Raw genomic sequence first — 19,818 nt, 5'->3', positions numbered from 1 at the left:
GGTTAGTACTCAAAATATGCAAATGACACGCAGGTGTCCAAAGGAGGGCGGTCAACCTATGCAAATCCCTGGCTGGCTATGCAAGTTTTCAAAAGGACCTGACTGCGGTTATGCAAATTGTATGCAAATGGGCACCGCCAGTCACTTCAGCACGTTCGCAGCTACTCAAATGTCACCGGGACATGCAGACTTCATGCAAACGCGAGGGCCGTGGTAGTGCTGGATATGCAGATGTGCGCATGGTTATGCAAATACCTGCAAAGATCTATTCGGGTATGCAAATTCCATGCAAATGAGAGGCTGTGGTAGTGCTGAATATGCAAATGCGCGTATGGTTACGCAAATGCCTGCAGAGCATTTATCCAGATATGCAAATTCCATGCCAATGCGAGCCCATGGCAGTGTTGAATATGCAAATGTGTGCATGGTTATGCAAATATCTGCAATCATTTATCCACATATGCAAATCCCATGCAAATGAGAGGCCGTGAGAGTGTTGGATATGCAAATGCGCGTATGGTTATGCAAATGCCTGCGAGCATTTATTCAGATATGCAAATTCCATGCAAATGCCCAGAGACAGCCCCGCACAAGCCTTTGATGCTTATCAGCATATGCAAATTTTATGCAAATGAGACGAGATGGGGGGTTAGCGCTCCGAGAAGTCTCGCGCCCCGCGTGTCTCCCGTGTCTCGGGGACGCGGGTGAAAATACAATGTGAATTCCGGGGAACCGGGTTCGGGGTTTTTTTTTCCTCTCAGGCGTCGCCCGACGGTCGGAGCCGTCGGTCCCCGCGGCCGCTCACGCCCCGTCCGTGTTTTTTCTATTATTTCCATTGCGAGAGACTCGGGCAGCTCCGAGGCAGGGGGATGACTTTTCCCAAGTTTAAAAAACAAAAAAAATTTGAGATTTAAAACTGAACAGAACTTTTTTTTTTTTAAGTTTGGGAAAACCATCCCCCTGCCTCAGCGCCAGTCTCTGCAGAGCTTGGACTGTCTGACCCGGCCGTCTCCCACCCGAAACCTACCCAGGCGCCACGGGGGGTGGGAAAAATTAAAATTCCAAAATTAAAATTTCAAAATTAAAACTTCAAAATAAAAATTTCAAAACTGAAAAATTTCAAAATTAAAATTTCAAAATAAAAATTTCAAAATTTTTCAAACAAAAACTTCAACCAAATTTCCAAACCCACGATCCACGCACCGGGACGGCGCGGGGGACGGACGCAAAGGTCGGCATGCACGCCGGGGGGGGAGGAGGAAAAAAATAAAAAAAATCAAGTTTTCTTCGTCTGGGGACCGAGAAAGGGTGGAAAAAAAAAAGAAAGAAAAAAATAAAACAAAATGTTACTTCAAATCTCAATTTAAAATTTTTTTTTCGTTTTCTCTTCTTGGGACCGAGACGGATTGGGAAAAAAAAAAAAAATCAAATTTTTCTTCAAATTTCAAACCAAAAATACATTATTTTTGGATTTCAGGATATTTTTTTCCCGGAATTTCAAAATTTTTCAAAAACGCAAATTCTTATTTTTTATTTTTTTTGGTACAAGAAAAGAAACGAGGACACGACGACGGCGTGAAAAGGGTGAGGAAAAAAAATAAAAAAAATTGACCGCTGAGAGATGAACGCATGCATCGGGTCCGAGCCCTCCAGGAGAAAAAAAGAAAAAAAAAAAAAAACAAAAAAAGCAAAAGTCGGGAAAAAAAAAAAAGGTACCTTCGTCGTCCCCACGGTCATTACTCGCGATACCGTCTGCGATTTTCTTAGTGTTGGCTCCTGGGGTCGGGTCGAGACGGGGGGACGCGGAAAAAAAAAAATAAAACGACGAGACGGAGGGGGGGGAAAAAAAAAGATGTGAGAAGATGCGCGGCGCGGGGACGGGGAGACACCCGGGGCGGCGGCGGCGAGGGGAGAAGAGTGGGCGGAAAAATGAAAATCGGGGGGAAAAAAAAAGGTTAAAAGAAATTAAAATTAAAAAAAAAAAAACCGAAAACGTGAAAAAAAAAAAAAAAAAAACACCGACCCGATGGAAAACACGAAAAAGCCAACCGTTAAAACGCGGAGACGCTTGTTTTTTTTTTTCTTTTTCACGCGACAGACGTTAACCGGTGAGGAAAACGGAAGAATACGGAATCAAAGAATAAAACGTAAAAAAAAAAAAATTTTTTAATTAAATTATAAAAAGATCGACTGAAAAAAAATCAAATCTCAACCAAAACGGAAAAAAATAAAACGCGTTCCCGCCGGATCAGCAAAAAAAAAAAAAAACCCGACCGTGAAAACACAAAGGCGCTTTTTTTTTTTAATTATATTTTATGTAACACGCGGTCCTCGGGGGGCGGAAAACAAAATTTCAGTTAAAAAAGGTTGAAGAAAAAAATTATTTTTTTAAAAAAAAAACCCAAAAAGTTTCCAATTAAATTAGAATTTAAAAAAAAAATAACGCGACCATCGACCCGCGTTCCAGTGAATTCATATTAAAAATCAGCTAAAAAAAAAAATACTAAAAACGGTAAACCGCGGAGGCGCTTCCTTAGGTAAACTATATGGTCACAGGTGAGCGCGGTAACGCGAGAGTCGAACACGCTCAAGAATAAAAAAAATTGTAGGAAAAAAACACGTAAAAAAAATTTGGATCAAATTTAAATTTAAATAAAGAAACGCAAAAGTAAAACGCACAAAAACACGAGAAAATCGCGTAGAAATTTTCACGCGAAATTAACATCAAATTTTAAATTAAAAAAACCGCGAAACGGAAGCAAAATGAAAAAAAAAAAAAGGAACCCGCAAAGATCCACGGGGCGCGGCGGGACGCTGGGAAGCGCGGGGGGCGGCGACCGCGTGCGCGGTGCGCGTGGCGTGACGGAAGCGGCGCGGGATGAGACAGCGACGATGGCGACGGATTAAAAAAAAAAGAGCGACAACGGAAAAAAATACGTGGATATGCAAATGAGGGGCCCCGCGATATGCAAACGAGCGGTGGGTATGCAAATGGGCTCCGGCGGGGACCATGACTCTGCAAAGGCAAAGGGTCCCGGGCCGGGGATATGCAAATGGGAGGCCGGCGGGGCGGGGGATATGCAAATGTGGAACCCGGAGCTCATGAATATGCAAATGGATGTGGCTGGGAATATGCAGATGGGCGGCTGGTGGGCGGGGGGTCATGCAAAAAGGGAGGGTGTGACCTCTTCTGTATGCAAATGGGTAGCGGTGGGAGGGGGTTATGCAAATTGGGAGGGTGTGACCTCTTCCGTATGCAAATGGGTAGCGGTGGGAGGGGTTATGCAAATTGGGAGGGTGTGGCCTCTCCAGTACGCAAATGGCCGGACGGTGGGCGGGGCTATGCAAAGGCCCATGGACCAGGAATATGCAAAGCGTATGCACATGAGCACGTCCGAGGCCAGGGGCGGGGATATGCAAATGCGGAGCCCGGAGCTCATTCATAGGCAAAAATGCGCCCGGGCCTCATGAATATGCAAATGGCTCTGGGTGGCAATATGCAAATAGGAAGCGGTGGACAGGGCTATGCAAATGACCTCGGGCGGGGCGGAGATATGCAAATGAGGAGCCCCTGGCCATGGACACAGGTGACTCATGAATATGCAAATAGCTAATGCTGGGAATATGCAAATGGGGAGCGGTGGGCGGGGCTGTGCAGATGCTCCCGGGCCCGTGAATATGCAAAGCGTATGCAAATGAGCACAGCTGAGTCCCGGGTATGCAAATGACCTCGGGTGGGGCGGGGCTATGCAAATGACGATCCCCTGGCCATGGACACAGGAGGCTCATGAATATGCAAATGGCTCTCGCTGGGAATATGCAAATCGGCGGGGGTGGGTGGGGCTGTGCAGATGCTCCCGGGCCCGTGGATATGCAAAGCGTATGCAAATGAGCACGGCCGAGGCCCGGAGATATGCAAACGACCTCGGGTGGGGCGGGGACATGCAAATGAGGAGCGCCTGGCCATGGGCGGGGACACAGGTGACTCATGAATATGCAAATGGCTCTCGCTGGGAATATGCAAATGGGAAGCGATGGGCGGGGCTATGCAAATGCTCCCGGGTTGTGGATATGCAAAGCGTATGCAAATGAGCACGGCCGAGGCCCCCGGATATGCAAATGACCTTGGGTGGGGCGTTGATATGCAAATGAGGAGCGCCCGGCCGTGGGCGGGGACGCAGGCGGCTCATGAATATGCAAATGAGGGGCGCCCGGGCCTCCTGCATAGGCCAACGGCCCCCCGCAGCCATCGCCGCCGGGCTCGGGAACACGCCAACGACACGCCAACGTGGTGGGGGGGGGCGGGCCGGGCGTGCGTCGACGGCGCCGGCGGCCAGGGGGGCCATCGGGGGAGGTGGTCGGGGGTCGCCAGGTCACGGGTCCCCACCCGCAACCCGTGTGCACGGGGGAGCCCCGTTGACGTGACACGCCATGTCACGGCCCCGACACGCGACATCACGCGACACCATGGGACAGCAGCGTCCAAGCCGTGACGTCACGGGACACGTCACGGCCCCACACGTGACCACACGCGGTATCACGCGCCCAACACGCCACATCCCGCGACACCAGGGCCCCACACGCGACATCACAGTCTGACACGCGACACCAAGGCCCAACCAACGTCATGGGACATCACGGCCCCACACATGATCCCACGCATCACACAGCCTGACCCGCGACACCACGGCCCCACACGTGACCACACATGACCTCACGCCGTATCACACGAACGCGCAGGCCCAACACGTGACATCACGCCACCCACACGCGACATCACGGCCCCACACGCGCCATCACAACCAACAGGCCACATCACACGACACCACAGCCTGACACGCGACGTCACGGCCTGACACGTGACATCCCGTGACTGACCCGCGACATCACATGACACCAAGGCCCCACACATGACATCACGCCACCAACACACTTCACGCAACACCCAGGGCCCCACATGCGACGTCACACGCCACCAACACCCGACGTCATGCGACATCACGAGCCCACACATGACCACACGCGACATCACGCAACATCACGGGCTCCCACGCGACGTCACGGGACACCACAGCCAGCACGCGGCCACGCACGGCATCCCACGACATCACGCCATATCACACGAACACCCAGGCCCGACACGCGACACCACGGCCCCCACACGGGACCACACACCACGTCAAACAACCTCACGACCCCACACGCGACGTCACGAGACACCACAGCCAAGCACGCGACCACGCACGGCATCACGCCACCAACACACACCACGCAACACCCAGGACCCACAGGCAACATCACACGTGACACATCAACTGACGTCATGTGACATCACGGCCCCAAAAGCATGACCGCACGTGACACCACGCGAGCCTGCACCGCACGACGTCCCACGACACACACGCCACCGACACGCGACACCACAGCCTGACACACGACCAACGCGACCCCACGCGACCCACACGCGACATCCCATGACCAACACGCCACATCACGCAACACCACGGCCCAACACACGACCACACATGACATGCCACCCACACACATCACACGACCCACCCGCCACATCACGAGACACCACGGCCCGACACACGACCACACACAACACCACGCCACCCACACACGACATCAACAAACATGTCACCCACACGCGACCCCATGCCACCCACACGCGACAGCCCACGACCCACACGCCACCCACACGCGACATCCCATGACCCACATGCTACCCACATGACCACACGCAACCCCACACCACCCACACGCCACATCACGCGACACCACAGCCCAACCCACGACCACACGCGACACCACGCACCCTACACACGACATCAAACAACCAACATGCCACCCACACGTGACCCCACGGCAACCACACACAACATCCCACGACAAACACGCCAACCACACAGGACATCCCATGACCAACACGCCCCATCATGCGACACCACAGCCCGACACACGACCACACGCGACACGCCACCAACACACGACATCCGACGACCAACACGCCACATCACGTGACACCACAGCCCGACACACGACCCCACGCCACCCACAGACGATATCAAACAACCAACATGTCACCCACACGCGACCCCAGGCGACCCACACACGACATCCCACGACCCACCCGCCACATCACGAGACACCACGGCACGACACACGGCCACACACGACACCACACCACCCACACGCGACATCCCACGACCCACACGCGACATCCCATGACACCACAGCCCAACACACGACCACACGCGACATCCCACAACCCACACGACACCCACACGCGACACCACAGCCCAACACACGACCACACACGACACCACGCCGCCCACACACGACATCAAACAACCAACATGTCACCCACACGCGACCCCAGGCGACCCGCACACGACATCCCACGACCCACACGCCACATCACGAGACACCACGGCCCGACACACGACCACACACGACCCCATGCCACCCGCACGCGACACCACGCCACCCACATGCGACATCACGCGACATCCCACGACCCACAAGGCACCCACACGTGACACCACAGCCCAACACACGACCACACGCGACACCACGCCACCCACACGCGACATCCCACGACCCACACGCCACCCAAATGCGACATCACACGACCAACACACCACATCACACGACACCACTGCCCAACACACGACCACACGCGACGCCCCACCACCCACACGCCACATCATGCGACACCACGGCCCGACACACGACATCCCACGACCCACACGCGACACCACAGCCCAACACCCGACCACACGCGACCCCACGGCCCGACACACGACCACACGCGACACCCCACGACCCACACGCCACATCATACGACACCACGGCCCGACACACGACACCAAACAACCAACATGTCACCCACACACGACCCCACGCCACCCACACGCGACACCACGGCCCGACACACGACCACACGCGACGTCCCACGACCCACACGCCACATCACACGACACCACAGCCCGACACACGACATCCCACAACCCACATGCGACACCGCAGCCCAACACCCGACCACACGCGACCCCACGGCCCGACACATGACCACACGTGACACCCCACGACCCACACGCCACATCCCACGACACCACAGCCCGACACACGACCACACGCGACGTCCCACGACCCACACGCCACATCACACGACACCACGGCCCGACACACGACATCCCACGACCCACATGCGACACCACAGCCCAACACCCGACCACACGCGACCCCACGCCACCCACACGCGACACCCCACGACCCACACGCCACATCCCACGACACCACAGCCCGACACACGACCACACGCGACCCCACGCCATCCACACACCACCCACACCCGACACCCCGGCCCGCCACATGACGTCCCGCCGCCCCCGTGTGTCCCCCACCCGTGTCCCCTCCCCCCGCGCTCACCGTCGGGGGCGGCGGGCACGTAGAGGTTGAGGAAGAGGCAGTCCTCGCTCTGCTCCTGCAGGTAGGCGCCCAGCGCGTCGGGGCCGGCGGCCGAGAACCACACGGGCAGCATGTCGCGGGGCAGCGCGCGCTCGTCCAGCGGCTGCGGGCACACGGGCGCGAACCCCGTGGCGTTGCGCACGCCGGGCCAGGACGAGGGCGGCTCGGGCGCCTGGAACCGCCGCTCGCCCGTGGGCGGCGCCGCGTACGGCACGCCCAGGAACTGCTCCACGGGGCCCAGCAGCTCGCCCGGCAGCGACACGCGTGTGCCGCGCAGGCGCCCGTAGTGCGTGCTCACCACGGGGTGCGCCGGGGACGCCGAGGCCGACGCCGACGCCGACGCTGACGACGACGCCGACACGGCCGCCGCGACGACCCACAGCAGCACGCGGGGGGGCGACGGGCGCGGCGACATGCTACACGCGTGTCGCCGCCGCCGAGGCCGCGGCCGGGACGGGCGGGGTGGGACGCGGGTGGGGGCGTGGGAGGGGGGCGCGGGGGGTCACGCCGAGGTCGACGGGAACATGGCCGCCGCCGCGGTCGGTCAACAGTCACAAGACGTCGGCGTGAAGACACGCGTGTGCGCACGTGCGCGGGTCCGAGCGTCGCCGTGGCGGGGGCCGGGTCAGGGTCGCGCGGGGCGGGGCGGGCGGGGGTCCCGCGGAGGGTCGCGGGCGGGAGTCATCATGGCGTCCTCGCGGGGCGGCGTCCCGCGTGGTGCGCGGCGGGGAACACGGGTCCTCGGGGCCTGAGGGGGAAAGAGACGGACAGGGTGAGTGCGGGGCGGGGGCGGGGGGGGCGGGCACTTCCTGTCCCCCCACTTCCTGTTTCCCGTCCCACGCGGGACACGCGTGCGAACGTGATCGCGTCGACACGGAATCGCACCGAACACGCGTGGACACGTGCCGCGGGCCTCCCTTGGCTCCAGGCACACGGGTGGACACGCAGCCACACGGGTCAGGGACACAGACCACGCGCCCCGTGACACGCCCGGGCCCGCCGCCCCCGGCCCCCACGCTTACCGTGTCAGCTAGGAACACGTGTCACGCGTGTTCCGCTGGGAACGACTCGGCGGCGTCCCCCACGTCCGGGGTCGGGGCCTGCGGGCACACACGTGACAGGAAGGGACGTCACGGACACGGCTCAGGCAAGGCCCGCCCACGCCAGGGCGCCGGGAAAACACGCGTGTCGGGACGTGACGACACCGACCCGTGTCGGGGATTTCACGCGTGTGAATCCACGCGTGTGAACACGGAGGACCAGGTCACGGGAACACGCGTGAGTGCGTAAGGGGGGGAGAGTCCGAGCGTGCGCGCAGCCGGCACAGGGTCCGTGTCGTCACGTGTCGCCGTGTGCGCACAGACACGCGCGTGCGAACCCACACGTGGGACACACGTGTCCTTCCCGTCCCGTACATACTTCCCGCGTGGCTCCGCGGGACCAAGTCGGACCCCGCGTCCTCGCACACGCGTGTACACGTGACACGCGGCCGAGGAGACCGCGCTTCACACGCACGTGCGCGCTGTACACGGGAGACATCGCGTGTTCGTGCGTACCACACGCGTGACGACACGTGCGCACATCACGCAGGCAGTGACGGCCCCCCCCCCCCACCGGGGACCCGCCGCTCACCTGTCACGGAATCCACACGCGTGACGCCCGTCACGCCGACGACGACGTCGGCCGCCGCGGGGGCCTCGGGGTCACGTCCGGGTCGCTCGCCACGTCACGCGCTCGCCAGGCGACCTGCCGGGGAGGAGGACACGGTGAGCCTGCCGGTCACGGGATCACACGCGTGTGTGGACCTGAGCATGGACGGCGGCGCGCGGTCGGTCGTGCCTCGGTCCCCGCCCCGCCTCCCGCGCACACGCATTCACACGCGTGTTCCACGCGGACCGAGACCACCGTGCGCCATGCACGTGCAGAGGACACACGTGTTCGCGTGTGCGGACGGCCCACCGTCCCGGCGCCCACCCGCGGGGTCCCCCCCGGACCCAACACGCGTGACGCCTCCCTGTCCACACAAGGACACACCTGACGAGTGAAGAACACGCACGGGGACTCACACGTGTCCATGTCACTTAAACACGCGTGGCCGGCGCCGACGCCAACACACGCATGAGCTTTCACACACACACGCTTACACCCGTGTTCACAGACGCACACGTACGCACCGGCACCTCTGCCCTGCACGCGCCCGTGCGGCCGCACACGCGTGTCCGTCACACGTGTCCTCGGCGTGTGTTCGGCGTCCACACACACACACTTCATGCGTGCTCACGCCTCACATGCGTGTGTCGGCCCCGCCGGGGACGCGGGTCACGCCCGGGGCTCCGGGGACGCGTGTCTGTCACGGGTCGCCACGCACGCCTGCCCGCGTGTCTTGACGTGTCTGCGCACACGCACACGTATGTCCGCGTGAGTGCTCGCCCACGCACCCCCGGACACGGGTCCCGGCACGTCACACGCGACACACGCCACGCGCCGTGTTCCACGCGTGGAGGAGACGCGGGCCCCGGGCCGGGTGTGTGACACGCGTGTGCGCGGCCGTGGGCATCGCCCCGGGCCCGCGGGATGCGCACAGACACACGGACCCGGAGCCGCGTGCGACACACGTGTGACACGCGTGTGCAGACCATCAACTCGTGCACACGCGTGTGAGCAGAGCCCGCTCCACGCACACACACGCACGACAGGCGACACGCAGGGAACACGGGACGGCACCGTCCCGACCCCACCCCCTCGCAGGCGTGCCGACCCCACCCCCCCCCGCCCCGCCATCACACGCGGACACGCAAACGCGCACGCACGGGACCCCAACCCTCCACACGCGCGCGCACACGCGCGCACACTCGCGGGATCGGCACCATCCCGACCCCCCCCACACACACGCACACGCAACACGCCCCGACCCGGGGACCCCCCGGGTTCCAGATCGGCATCATCCCGACCCCCCACACACACACAGACGGGCCACGCACGCACGGCGACCGGCACCATCCCAACCCCCCCCCCCTCGCCCCGGACCCCCGGCTCCAAACCTGCTCCCAGGACCGGCACCATCCCGACTCCCCGGCACACACACACCCCAGACCCCCGGCTCCTTCACACACGCACACGTGTACACACGGCCACCGGCACCATCCCGACCCCCTCGACACACACACCCCCGGGCCCAGAAGGCCCCCCGCGGCGTCGGCCCCGAGCGACCGGCACCATCCCAACCCCCCTTACCCCAGACCCCGGCTCCAAACCTGCACCGACCGGCGCCATCCCAACCCCCTCCGCACAGACCGGCACCATCCCGACCCCCTAGATCCCCCCTCACAGCCACCAGCACCATCCCAACCCCCTAGATCCTCCCTCACAGCCACCGGCACCATCCCAACCCCCTAGATCCCCCCTCACAGCCACCGGCACCATCCCGACCCCCTAGATCCCACACACACAGACCCCAGGCCCCGACCGGCACCATCCCAACCCCCTAGATCCCCCCACACAGCCACCGGCACCATCCCAACCCCCTAGATTCCCCCACACAGAGCCACCGGCACCATCCCAACCCCCTAGATCCCCCCTCACAGCCACCAGCACCATCCCGACCCCCTAGATCCCCCCTCACAGCCACCAGCACCATCCCAACCCCCTAGATCCCCCCTCACAGCCACCGGCACCATCCCAACCCCCTAGATCCCCCCTCACAGCCACCGGCACCATCCCGACCCCCTAGATCCCCCCTCACAGCCACCGGCACCATCCCAACCCCCTAGATCCCCCCTCACAGCCACCGGCACCATCCCGACCCCCTAGATCCCCCCTCACAGCCACCGGCACCATCCCAACCCCCCAGATCCCCCCCCACACAGGCCCCGGGCCCCGACCGGCGCCATCCCAACCCCCTCCGCACAGACCGGCACTATCCCAACCCCCTAGATCCCCCCCCACAGACCCCGGGCCCCGACCGGCACCATCCCAACCCCCTAGATCCTCCCCACACAGACCCCAGGCCCCGACCGGCGCCATCCCAACCCCCTCCGCACAGACCGGCACCATCCCGACCCCCTAGATCCCCCCACACAGCCACCAGCACCATCCCAACCCCCTAGATCCCCCCTCACAGCCACCAGCACCATCCCAACCCCCTAGATCCCCCCACAGCCACCAGCACCATCCCAACCCCCTAGATCCCCCCTCACAGCCACCGGCACCATCCCAACCCCCTAGATTCCCCCACACAGCCACCAGCACCATCCCAACCCCCTAGATCCCACACACACAGACCCCAGGCCCCGACCGGCGCCATCCCAACCCCCTCCGCACAGACCGGCACCCTCACAGCCACCGGCACCATCCCAACCCCCTAGATCCCCCCTCACAGCCACCGGCACCATCCCAACCCCCTAGATCCCCCCTCACAGCCACCGGCACCATCCCAACCCCCTAGATCCCCCCTCACAGCCACCGGCACCATCCCAACCCCCTAGATTCCACCTCACAGCCACCAGCACCATCCCAACCCCCTAGATCCCCCCTCACAGCCACCGGCACCATCCCAACCCCCTAGATCCCCCCTCACAGCCACCGGCACCATCCCGACCCCCTAGATCCCCCCTCACAGCCACCGGCACCATCCCAACCCCCTAGATCCCACACACACAGACCCCAGGCCCCGACCGGCACCATCCCAACCCCCTAGATCCCCCCACACAGAGCCACCGGCACCATCCCAACCCCCCTTCCAGACCGGCGCCATCCCAACCCCCTCCGCACAGACCGGCACCATCCCAACCCCCTAGATCCCCCACACACAGACCTCAGGGGCCCCGACCGGCACCATCCCAACCCCCCAGACACCGACCGGCACCATCCCGACCCCCTAGATCCCCCCACACAGGCCCCGGGGCCCCGCCGACCGGCACCATCCCGACCCCCTAGATCCCCCCTCACAGCCACCGGCACCATCCCAACCCCCTAGGTCCCCCCCCCACACACAGACCCCGGGCCCCACCGACCGGCACCATCCCGACCCCCTAGATCACCCCCCCGCACAGACCCCGGGCCCCGACCGGCACCATCCCAACCCCCCAGATCCCCCCACACAGACCCCAGGCCCCGACCGGCGCCATCCCAACCCCCTCCGCACAGACCGGCACCATCCCAACCCCCTAGATCCCCCCTCACAGCCACCAGCACCATCCCAACCCCCTAGATCCCCCCTCACAGCCACCAGCACCATCCCAACCCCCTAGATACCCCCCACACAGACCCCGGGCCCCGACCGGCACCATCCCAACCCCCCCCACACACACAGCCGCACGGACTCCCCCGCAGGCCCCCGGACCCGCTTCTCTCCCTCCTCTCCCCCCCCCGTGGGCCTCCAGGGGGACAGGGGGTCTCTGTGAGTGACTGGGGGGGGTGGGTGGGTGGGGGGGGAGTTGGGATGGTGCCGGTCGGGGCGGCCCGGGACCACGGAAGCGGGGAAAACGCAGCCGCCGCCGCCGCCGCCACGGCCTGAGGAGCCGCCAGGGCCCGGGGCCGCCCCTCCCCCGCCCGGACCCGGGACCCGGGACCCGCGGAGTCGGAATGTAAAAAAAAAATCAAAATTTCAAAATAAAAAAAAAATTTTAAAATTTGAAATTTAAAAATTTCAAATTTCAATTTTAATTCATAAAAATTTGAATCCAACCCGGGTCGGGGCCCAGCCGCCGCCGCCGCCGCCGCAGCGCCCCGGAGCCACCCGGACACCCCGGGCACCCCGGGCCGGGGGGACTCCCCACCAAAAAAAAAAAAAAAATGAAAAAAAATTTTAAAATTTGAAATTTGAAATTTTAAAAATTTTTTTTCAATTTTTTTTTTCAATTTTCTTTCTTTTTTTCCACGCGGTCCCTCCCCGGCGTCTCTCCGCAGCGCCCTCCCCCCCCCCCCCAACCCGGCCCGGCTCAGCAAACTCACCCCGGACCGCAGCAAAAAGAATCATCATCATCATGTTAAAATTTCAAAATTTTTAAAATTTTAAAATTTTAGAAATTTTAAAATTTTTGAATTTCGGTCGTGCATGCGCGGCAGGGGATTGGAAAAAAAAAAAAATAAAGGGGCGCCGGAGGTTTCGGGGTGCAGGAGGACGACGGGAGCCCGGCGCGCGCACAGGCCGCGGACACGAATTGCAAAAATTAAATCTGAATGGTTAAATTAAATTTTAAATTGAAATTAAATTTTAAATTGAAAGTGAATGAACGAATGAATGAATGAACGAATGGACGGACGGACGGACGCCCCGCGAGGCCCGAGCAGCGGGTCCTCAACCCGGTCCCCGCGCCCGGGGCCGGAAATAAAATAAAATGAAATAAAATAAAATGAAATAAAATAAAATAAAATGATATCAAATAAAATAAAAATAAAGTAAAATGAAACAAAGTAAAATAAAAATAAGATAAAATGAAATAAAATAAAATAAAATGAAATAAAATAAAATGAAATAAAATAAAATAAAATGAAATAAAATAAAATAAAATAAAATAAAACGATATCAAATAAAATAAAAATAAAATAAAATGAAACAAAATAAAATAAAATGAAATAAAATAAAATATAAGGAAATAAAATAAAAATAAAATAAAACAAAATAAAATAAAATAAAAAATACCCGGAGGGCGGGGGGGGAAAAAAATAGCAAATAAATTACGACCCTCGACCCCGGACGGAAAAAAAATATAAAACATTTAAATTTCCAATTTGCGCCCAATTCCGAATTTAAAATTTGGAAGAAAAAGAAAACTATTTTAATTTTTTTTCTTCCAAATTTGATTTTTTTTCCAAATTTCGAATCTTTTTTTTTTTTAAACGCCTCGCAAATGATTATTATTATTTTTTTTAAAAATGCTCGGACCCGGGGCCGAGGAGGAAAAATAAATACATCAAAAATAAAAAACAAACCAAACCCGCCCCGGGCCCTGACCTGCTGCAGGCCCCGGCCTGTCAATCACTGCACCACCTGTCCATCACGCGCGCCCTGCGCCTTTAAGGGACGGGCCTTGGGCCGGGGACACTGCGGCCGCGGCGGCGGCGGCGGCTCCGGGTCCGAGTCCGACGCTCCCGGCGGCTGCATCCGGGTCCCCCGCAGACATCCGGGTCACCTACCCGCCCCGTAGACGCGGCGGCGGCGGCGTCACGTGACCCCGCGGCGGCGGCGACGCCGGCGACGGCGACGGCGGCGTCGCCATCTTGGGATTAAAGTCGGAGGGGGGAAAAAAAAAAAAAAAAAAAAGCGGGCGGCTCCCGGCGGCCACCGCGGCGGGCGGGCCCCGCCCCCCTCGGGCCTCGGCTCCGCGCGCGCTGATTGGCTGCGGAGGAGGGGAGCGGGGTCCAAGGATGGCGGAGGGCTGTCACTCAAGCCCAGGGCCCTCCCCAGGGCCTCGGTCGCGCGCGCTGATTGGCTGCGGACGGAAGCGGGGTCCAAGATGGCGGACGGTGCAGCGGAGGGCGCCTGTCAGTCACGCGCAGGCCCCGCCTCCGGGACACGGCCGCGCGCGCTGATTGGCTGCGGAGGAGGAGGGGAGCGGGGCCCAAGATGGCGGGCGGGAGAAGGAGGAACTGTCAGTCACGCGCAGGCCCCGCCTCCGGGCCTCGGCCGCGCGCGCTGATTGGCTGCGGAGGAGGGGAGCGGGGTCCAAGATGGCGGACGGGGGAGCGGGAGGAACTGTCAGTCACGCAAAGGTCCCGCCCCTGGGACACGGCCGCGCGCGCTGATTGGCTGCGGAGGAGGGGAGCGGGGTCCAACATGGCGGAGGGCTGTCAGTCAGGCCCAGGCCCCGCCCCCCTCGGGCCTCGGCCGCGCGCGCTGATTGGCTGCGGAGGAGGAGGGAAGCGGGGTCCCGGACTGCGGAGGGCGCCTGTCAGTCACGACCAGGCCCCGCCCCCGCCCGAGGCCTGTCAGTCAGGCGAAGGCCGCGCGCGCTGATTGGCTGCGGAGGAGGGAAGCGGGGTCCAAGATGGCGGACGGGGGCGCGGGAGGAACTGTCAGTCACGCAAAGGTCCCGCCCCCCGGACCTCGGCCGCGCGCGCTGATTGGCTGCGGAGGAGGGGAGCGGGGGTCCAAGATGGCGGACGGGGCTGCGGAAGGCGCCTGTCAGTCAAGCCGACGCCCCGCCTCCCTGGGGCAAAGGCCGCGCGCTGATTGGCTGGGGAGGAGGGAAGCGGGGTCCAAGATGGCGGACGGGGCGGTGTGGAGGGCGCCTGTCAGTCTCACCCAAGCCCCGCCCCAAGGCCTGTCAGTCAGGCGAAGGCCCCGCCCCCGGACCTCGGCCGCGCGCGCTGATTGGCTGCGGAGGAGGAGGGGAGCGGGGCCCAAGATGGCGGACGGAGGGAGCGGGAGGGGCTGTCAGTCAAGCCCAGGCCCCGCCCCAGGGCCTCGGCCGCGCGCGCTGTTTGGCTGCGGAGGAGGGGAGCGGGGGTCCAAGATGGCGGACGGGGCTGCGGAAGGCGCCTGTCTGTCACGACTAGACCCCGCCCCCGCCCCGAGGCCTGTCAGGCACGCGAAGGCCCCGCCCCAGGGCCTCGGCCGCGCGCGCTGATTGGCTGCGGAGGAGGGAAGCGGGGTCCAAGATGGCGGACGGGGGGGGAGCGCGAGGGGCTGTCAGTCACGACCAGGCCCCGCCTCCGGACCTCGGCCGCGCGCGCTGTTTGGCTGCGGAGGAGGAGGGGAGCGGGGTCCAAGATGGCGGGCGGGGCTGCGGAGGGCGCCTGTCAGTCAAGACCAGGCCCCGCCCCCGCCCCGAGGCTTGTCAGTCACGCGCAGGCCCCGCCCCAGGGTCTCGGCTCCGCGCGCTGATTGGCTGAGGAGGAGGGGAGCGGGGTCCAAGATGGCGGACGGGGGCGAAGGAGGAACTGTCAATCACGGGCAGGCCCCGCCCCCGTGCCTCGGCCGCGCGCGCTGATTGGCTCCGGCGGAGGGAACATTTTTTCCCAAGATGGCGGACGGGAGGCGGGGCCTGCTGTGGGCGCCGGGCGCGTGTCAGTCACGCGCAGGCCCCGCCCCCTCCCATCACCCCGCCCCGGATGACGTCACCGCCGGCCGAGCGGAAAGCCGGACGTCCCGCCCCATCCACGCAACCCGGGGCGACGCTCAGACCCGGATCGGGCCGCGTCCACGACACCCACCTGGCGTCGGTCGGTCCGTCCGTCCGTCCGTCCGTCCGGACGCGGCGTGTGACCTCTGGCCCCGGCGGGGAGGGGGGCGGAGCACGGGTCGGGGAGAAACGCCACTTCCGGGTCGCGCCTGTCAATCATCCCGTCGCCGCCGGGCGCATCCTTGGGCTGGAAACACTCGTGTGTCAATCATCCCTTGGGGGAGGGACTTCCGGTGCCGGCGGGTTCCCACGGGCCGCGCCTGTCAATCACGGCGAAGGGGGAGGGCTCTTCCGGGGACTGCGGCAGGCAGACCTGTCAATCATCCCAAACAGGCGGGCTCTTCCGGTTTGCGGTGCGCGGCCCTGTCAATCACGGCGGCGGCGGAGGGCGCTTCCGGGGACTGGGGCAGCCGTCCCTGTCAATCATCTCCTACAGGCGGGCTCTTCCGGTTAGAGGTTCGCCCTCCTTTCAATCACCGTGACGGGGGCGGGCTCTTCCGTGGACTGCGGCAGCCGCCCCTGTCAATCATCCCGGAAAGGCGTGCCCTTCCGGTTAGAGGCTCCCGTTCCTGTCAATGACAGTCGCGGTGGCGGCCTCTTCCGGGGACTGCGGCAGCCGGCCCTGTCCATCATCGTCTGAAGGGCGGGCTCTTCCGGTTAGAGGTTTACGTTCCTGTCAATGACAGTCGCGGTGGCGGCCTCTTCCGGGGCTGCAGTCGCCGCCGCTGTCCATCACCGTCTGAAGGGCGGGCTCTTCCGTTTCTTCAGAAGCCGGCCCTGTCAATCACGGTGGCGGGGCGGGCTCTTCCGGTGCTGCAGTCGCCTGCGCTGTCAATCATCGCCTGAAGGGCGGGCTCTTCCGTTTCTTCAGAAGCCGGCCCTGTCAATCACGGTGCCGGGGGCGGGCTCTTCCGGGTCCCGCTCAACTCGCCGCTGTCATTCATCGCGGAAAGGCGGGATTTTCCGGTTAGAGGTTCGCCCTCCTTTCAATCACCGTGACGGGGGCGGGCCGTCCCGGGGACTGCGGCAGGCGGCCCTGTCAGTCATCCCCAATAGGCGGGCTCTTCCGGGGACTGCGGCAGGCGGCCCTGTCAGTCATCCCCAATAGGCGGGCTCTTCCGGTTAGAGGTTTACGTTCCTGTCAATGACACTCGCGGTGGCGGCCTCTTCCGGTGCTGCAGTCGCCGCCGCTGTCCATCATCGTCTGAAGGGCGGGCTCTTCCGGTTAGAGGTTCACGTTCCTGTCAAGGACAGTCGCGGTGGCGGCCTCTTCCGGTGCTGCAGTCGCCGCCGCTGTCAGTCATCGTCTGAAGGGCGGGCTTTTCCGGTGCTGCAGTCGCCGCCGCTGTCAATCACGGTGGCGGGGGCGTGCCCTCGAGGACAGCTGTCAATCATCGTCTGAAGGGCGGGCTCTTCCGGTGCGCCTCTCCCGCGCCCGTCCATCACCCCGCAGCGGCGGGCGGCCCTGTCCGTCATCCCCGGTGACGTCAGGGGGCGGGGCCTGGCCGCGCGCGTCCGTCAGTCACTCCTTCATTCATTCACCCCGCGGTCGCGTGTCCGCTTCATTCATTCACTCCGCGTTCACGGGTTCCCTTCATTCATTCACCCCGCGTTCGCGTGTCCGCTTCATTCATTCACCCCGCGTTCCCGTGTCCGCTTCATTCATTCACCCCGCGTTCCCGTGTCCGCTTCATTCATTCACTCCGCGGTCGCGTGTCCACTTCATTCATTCCCTCCGCGTTCGCGTGTCCCCTTCATTCATTCACTCCGCGTTCCCGTGTTTCCTTCATTCATTCACTCCCTGTTCGCGTCATTCATTCCTTCATTCATTCATTCACTCCGCGTTCCCGTGTGTACTTCATTCATTCGCTCCGTGTTCACTTCATTCATTCACTCCGTGTCCACTTCATTCCTTCACCCCGCGTTCCCGTGTTCGCTTCATTCATTCACTCCGTGTTTCCTTCATTCATTCACTCCGTGTTCACGTGTGCCCTTCATTCATTCATTCCCTGTTCGTGTTCACTTCATTCATTCACCCCGCGTTCCCGTGTCCACGAATCGATCGGCCAGTGTTCCCGTGAGTTAATGACGCGAGACCTTCTCGCGCCCGGGCCCGCGTCTGGATCCATTCATTCATTCATCGGTCCCCGCCGTTTGATTCATTCATTCATCAATCGATCAATAATTGTTTTAATTGATTAAAATGATATAGAATGTTTTCGTGTCCGTCCCCGCGGTTTGATTCATTCATTCATTCACGGATCAATAATTGTTTATTCCATTAATTATATAAAATATTTTCATTTCCGTCCCCGCGTTTTGATTCATTCATTCATTAATCGATCGATCAATAATTGTTTATTCCATTAATGATACAAAATATTTTCGTTCCCGGCCCCGCGTTTCGATTCATTAACTTCGTCAATTGATAAATAATCGATGGTGCATCATTAATTAATGACGCAACTGCGTGAACCGATAAGTAATCGATGACGCATCATTCGTTAATGATGCAAAATGAATCAATGTTTGGATTCATTAACTCTGTGAATCGATGACTAATTGATTATAATTCATTAATTATGTAAGATAGTCTCGTTCCCGTCCCCGCGTTTTGATTAATTCAATTTATTAATTGATAAGTAATCAATGATGTATCATTTATTAATGATGCAAAGGATAAAACGTTTTGATTCATTAACTTCGTGAATGGATAAGTAATCGATGACGTATCATTTATTAATGATGCAAAATAAATGAATATGGTCGTTTCGGTCCCCGCGTGTTGATTAATTACCTTCATTAATTGATAAATAATCAATTACGTAACATTTATTACTAATGCAAAGGATAAAATGTTTTGATTCATTAACTTCGTGAATCGATAAGTAATCGATGACGTATCATTTATTAATGATGCAAAGGATAAAATGTTTTGTTTAATTAACTTTCTGAATTGATAAGTAATCGATGATGTATCATTTATTAATAATTCAAAGTATAAAACGTTTTGATTCATTAACTTCGTGAACCGATAAGTAATCGATGATGTATAATTTATTAATGATGCAAAATGAATCAATGTTTTGATTCATTAGCTTCGTGAATTGATGACGAATTGATTATAATTCATTAATTATATAAGATATTCTCGTTCCCGGCCCCGCGTTTTGATTAATTAACTTCATTAATTGATAAGTAATCAATGATGTATCATTTA

General features: G+C 59.8%; 1 protein-coding gene across 1 annotated transcript in view; it reads right to left on the bottom strand.

Moving 5' to 3' along the window:
* LOC128100323 (neuroligin-4, X-linked-like) overlaps nt 1-14,675 on the bottom strand; it is a 31,284-nt gene extending 16,609 nt beyond the window's left edge. Inside the window, 5 exon segments of the mRNA XM_052722363.1 lie at nt 1,717-1,776; nt 7,435-8,221; nt 8,496-8,573; nt 9,106-9,219; nt 14,429-14,675. Of these exon segments, the coding sequence (XP_052578323.1) occupies nt 1,717-1,776; nt 7,435-7,888 (514 nt within the window). The 5' untranslated portion in view covers nt 7,889-8,221; nt 8,496-8,573; nt 9,106-9,219; nt 14,429-14,675.
* Between the last annotated feature and the right edge of the window lie 5,143 nt (nt 14,676-19,818).

This window comes from Peromyscus californicus, unplaced genomic scaffold (assembly GCF_007827085.1).
Source record: "Peromyscus californicus insignis strain IS unplaced genomic scaffold, ASM782708v3 Scaffold_73__1_contigs__length_203332, whole genome shotgun sequence".
Taxonomy (NCBI): Eukaryota; Metazoa; Chordata; class Mammalia; order Rodentia; family Cricetidae; genus Peromyscus; species Peromyscus californicus.
Note: the sequence above shows the minus strand (reverse complement) of the source record. Positions and strands in the feature narration are given on the sequence as shown.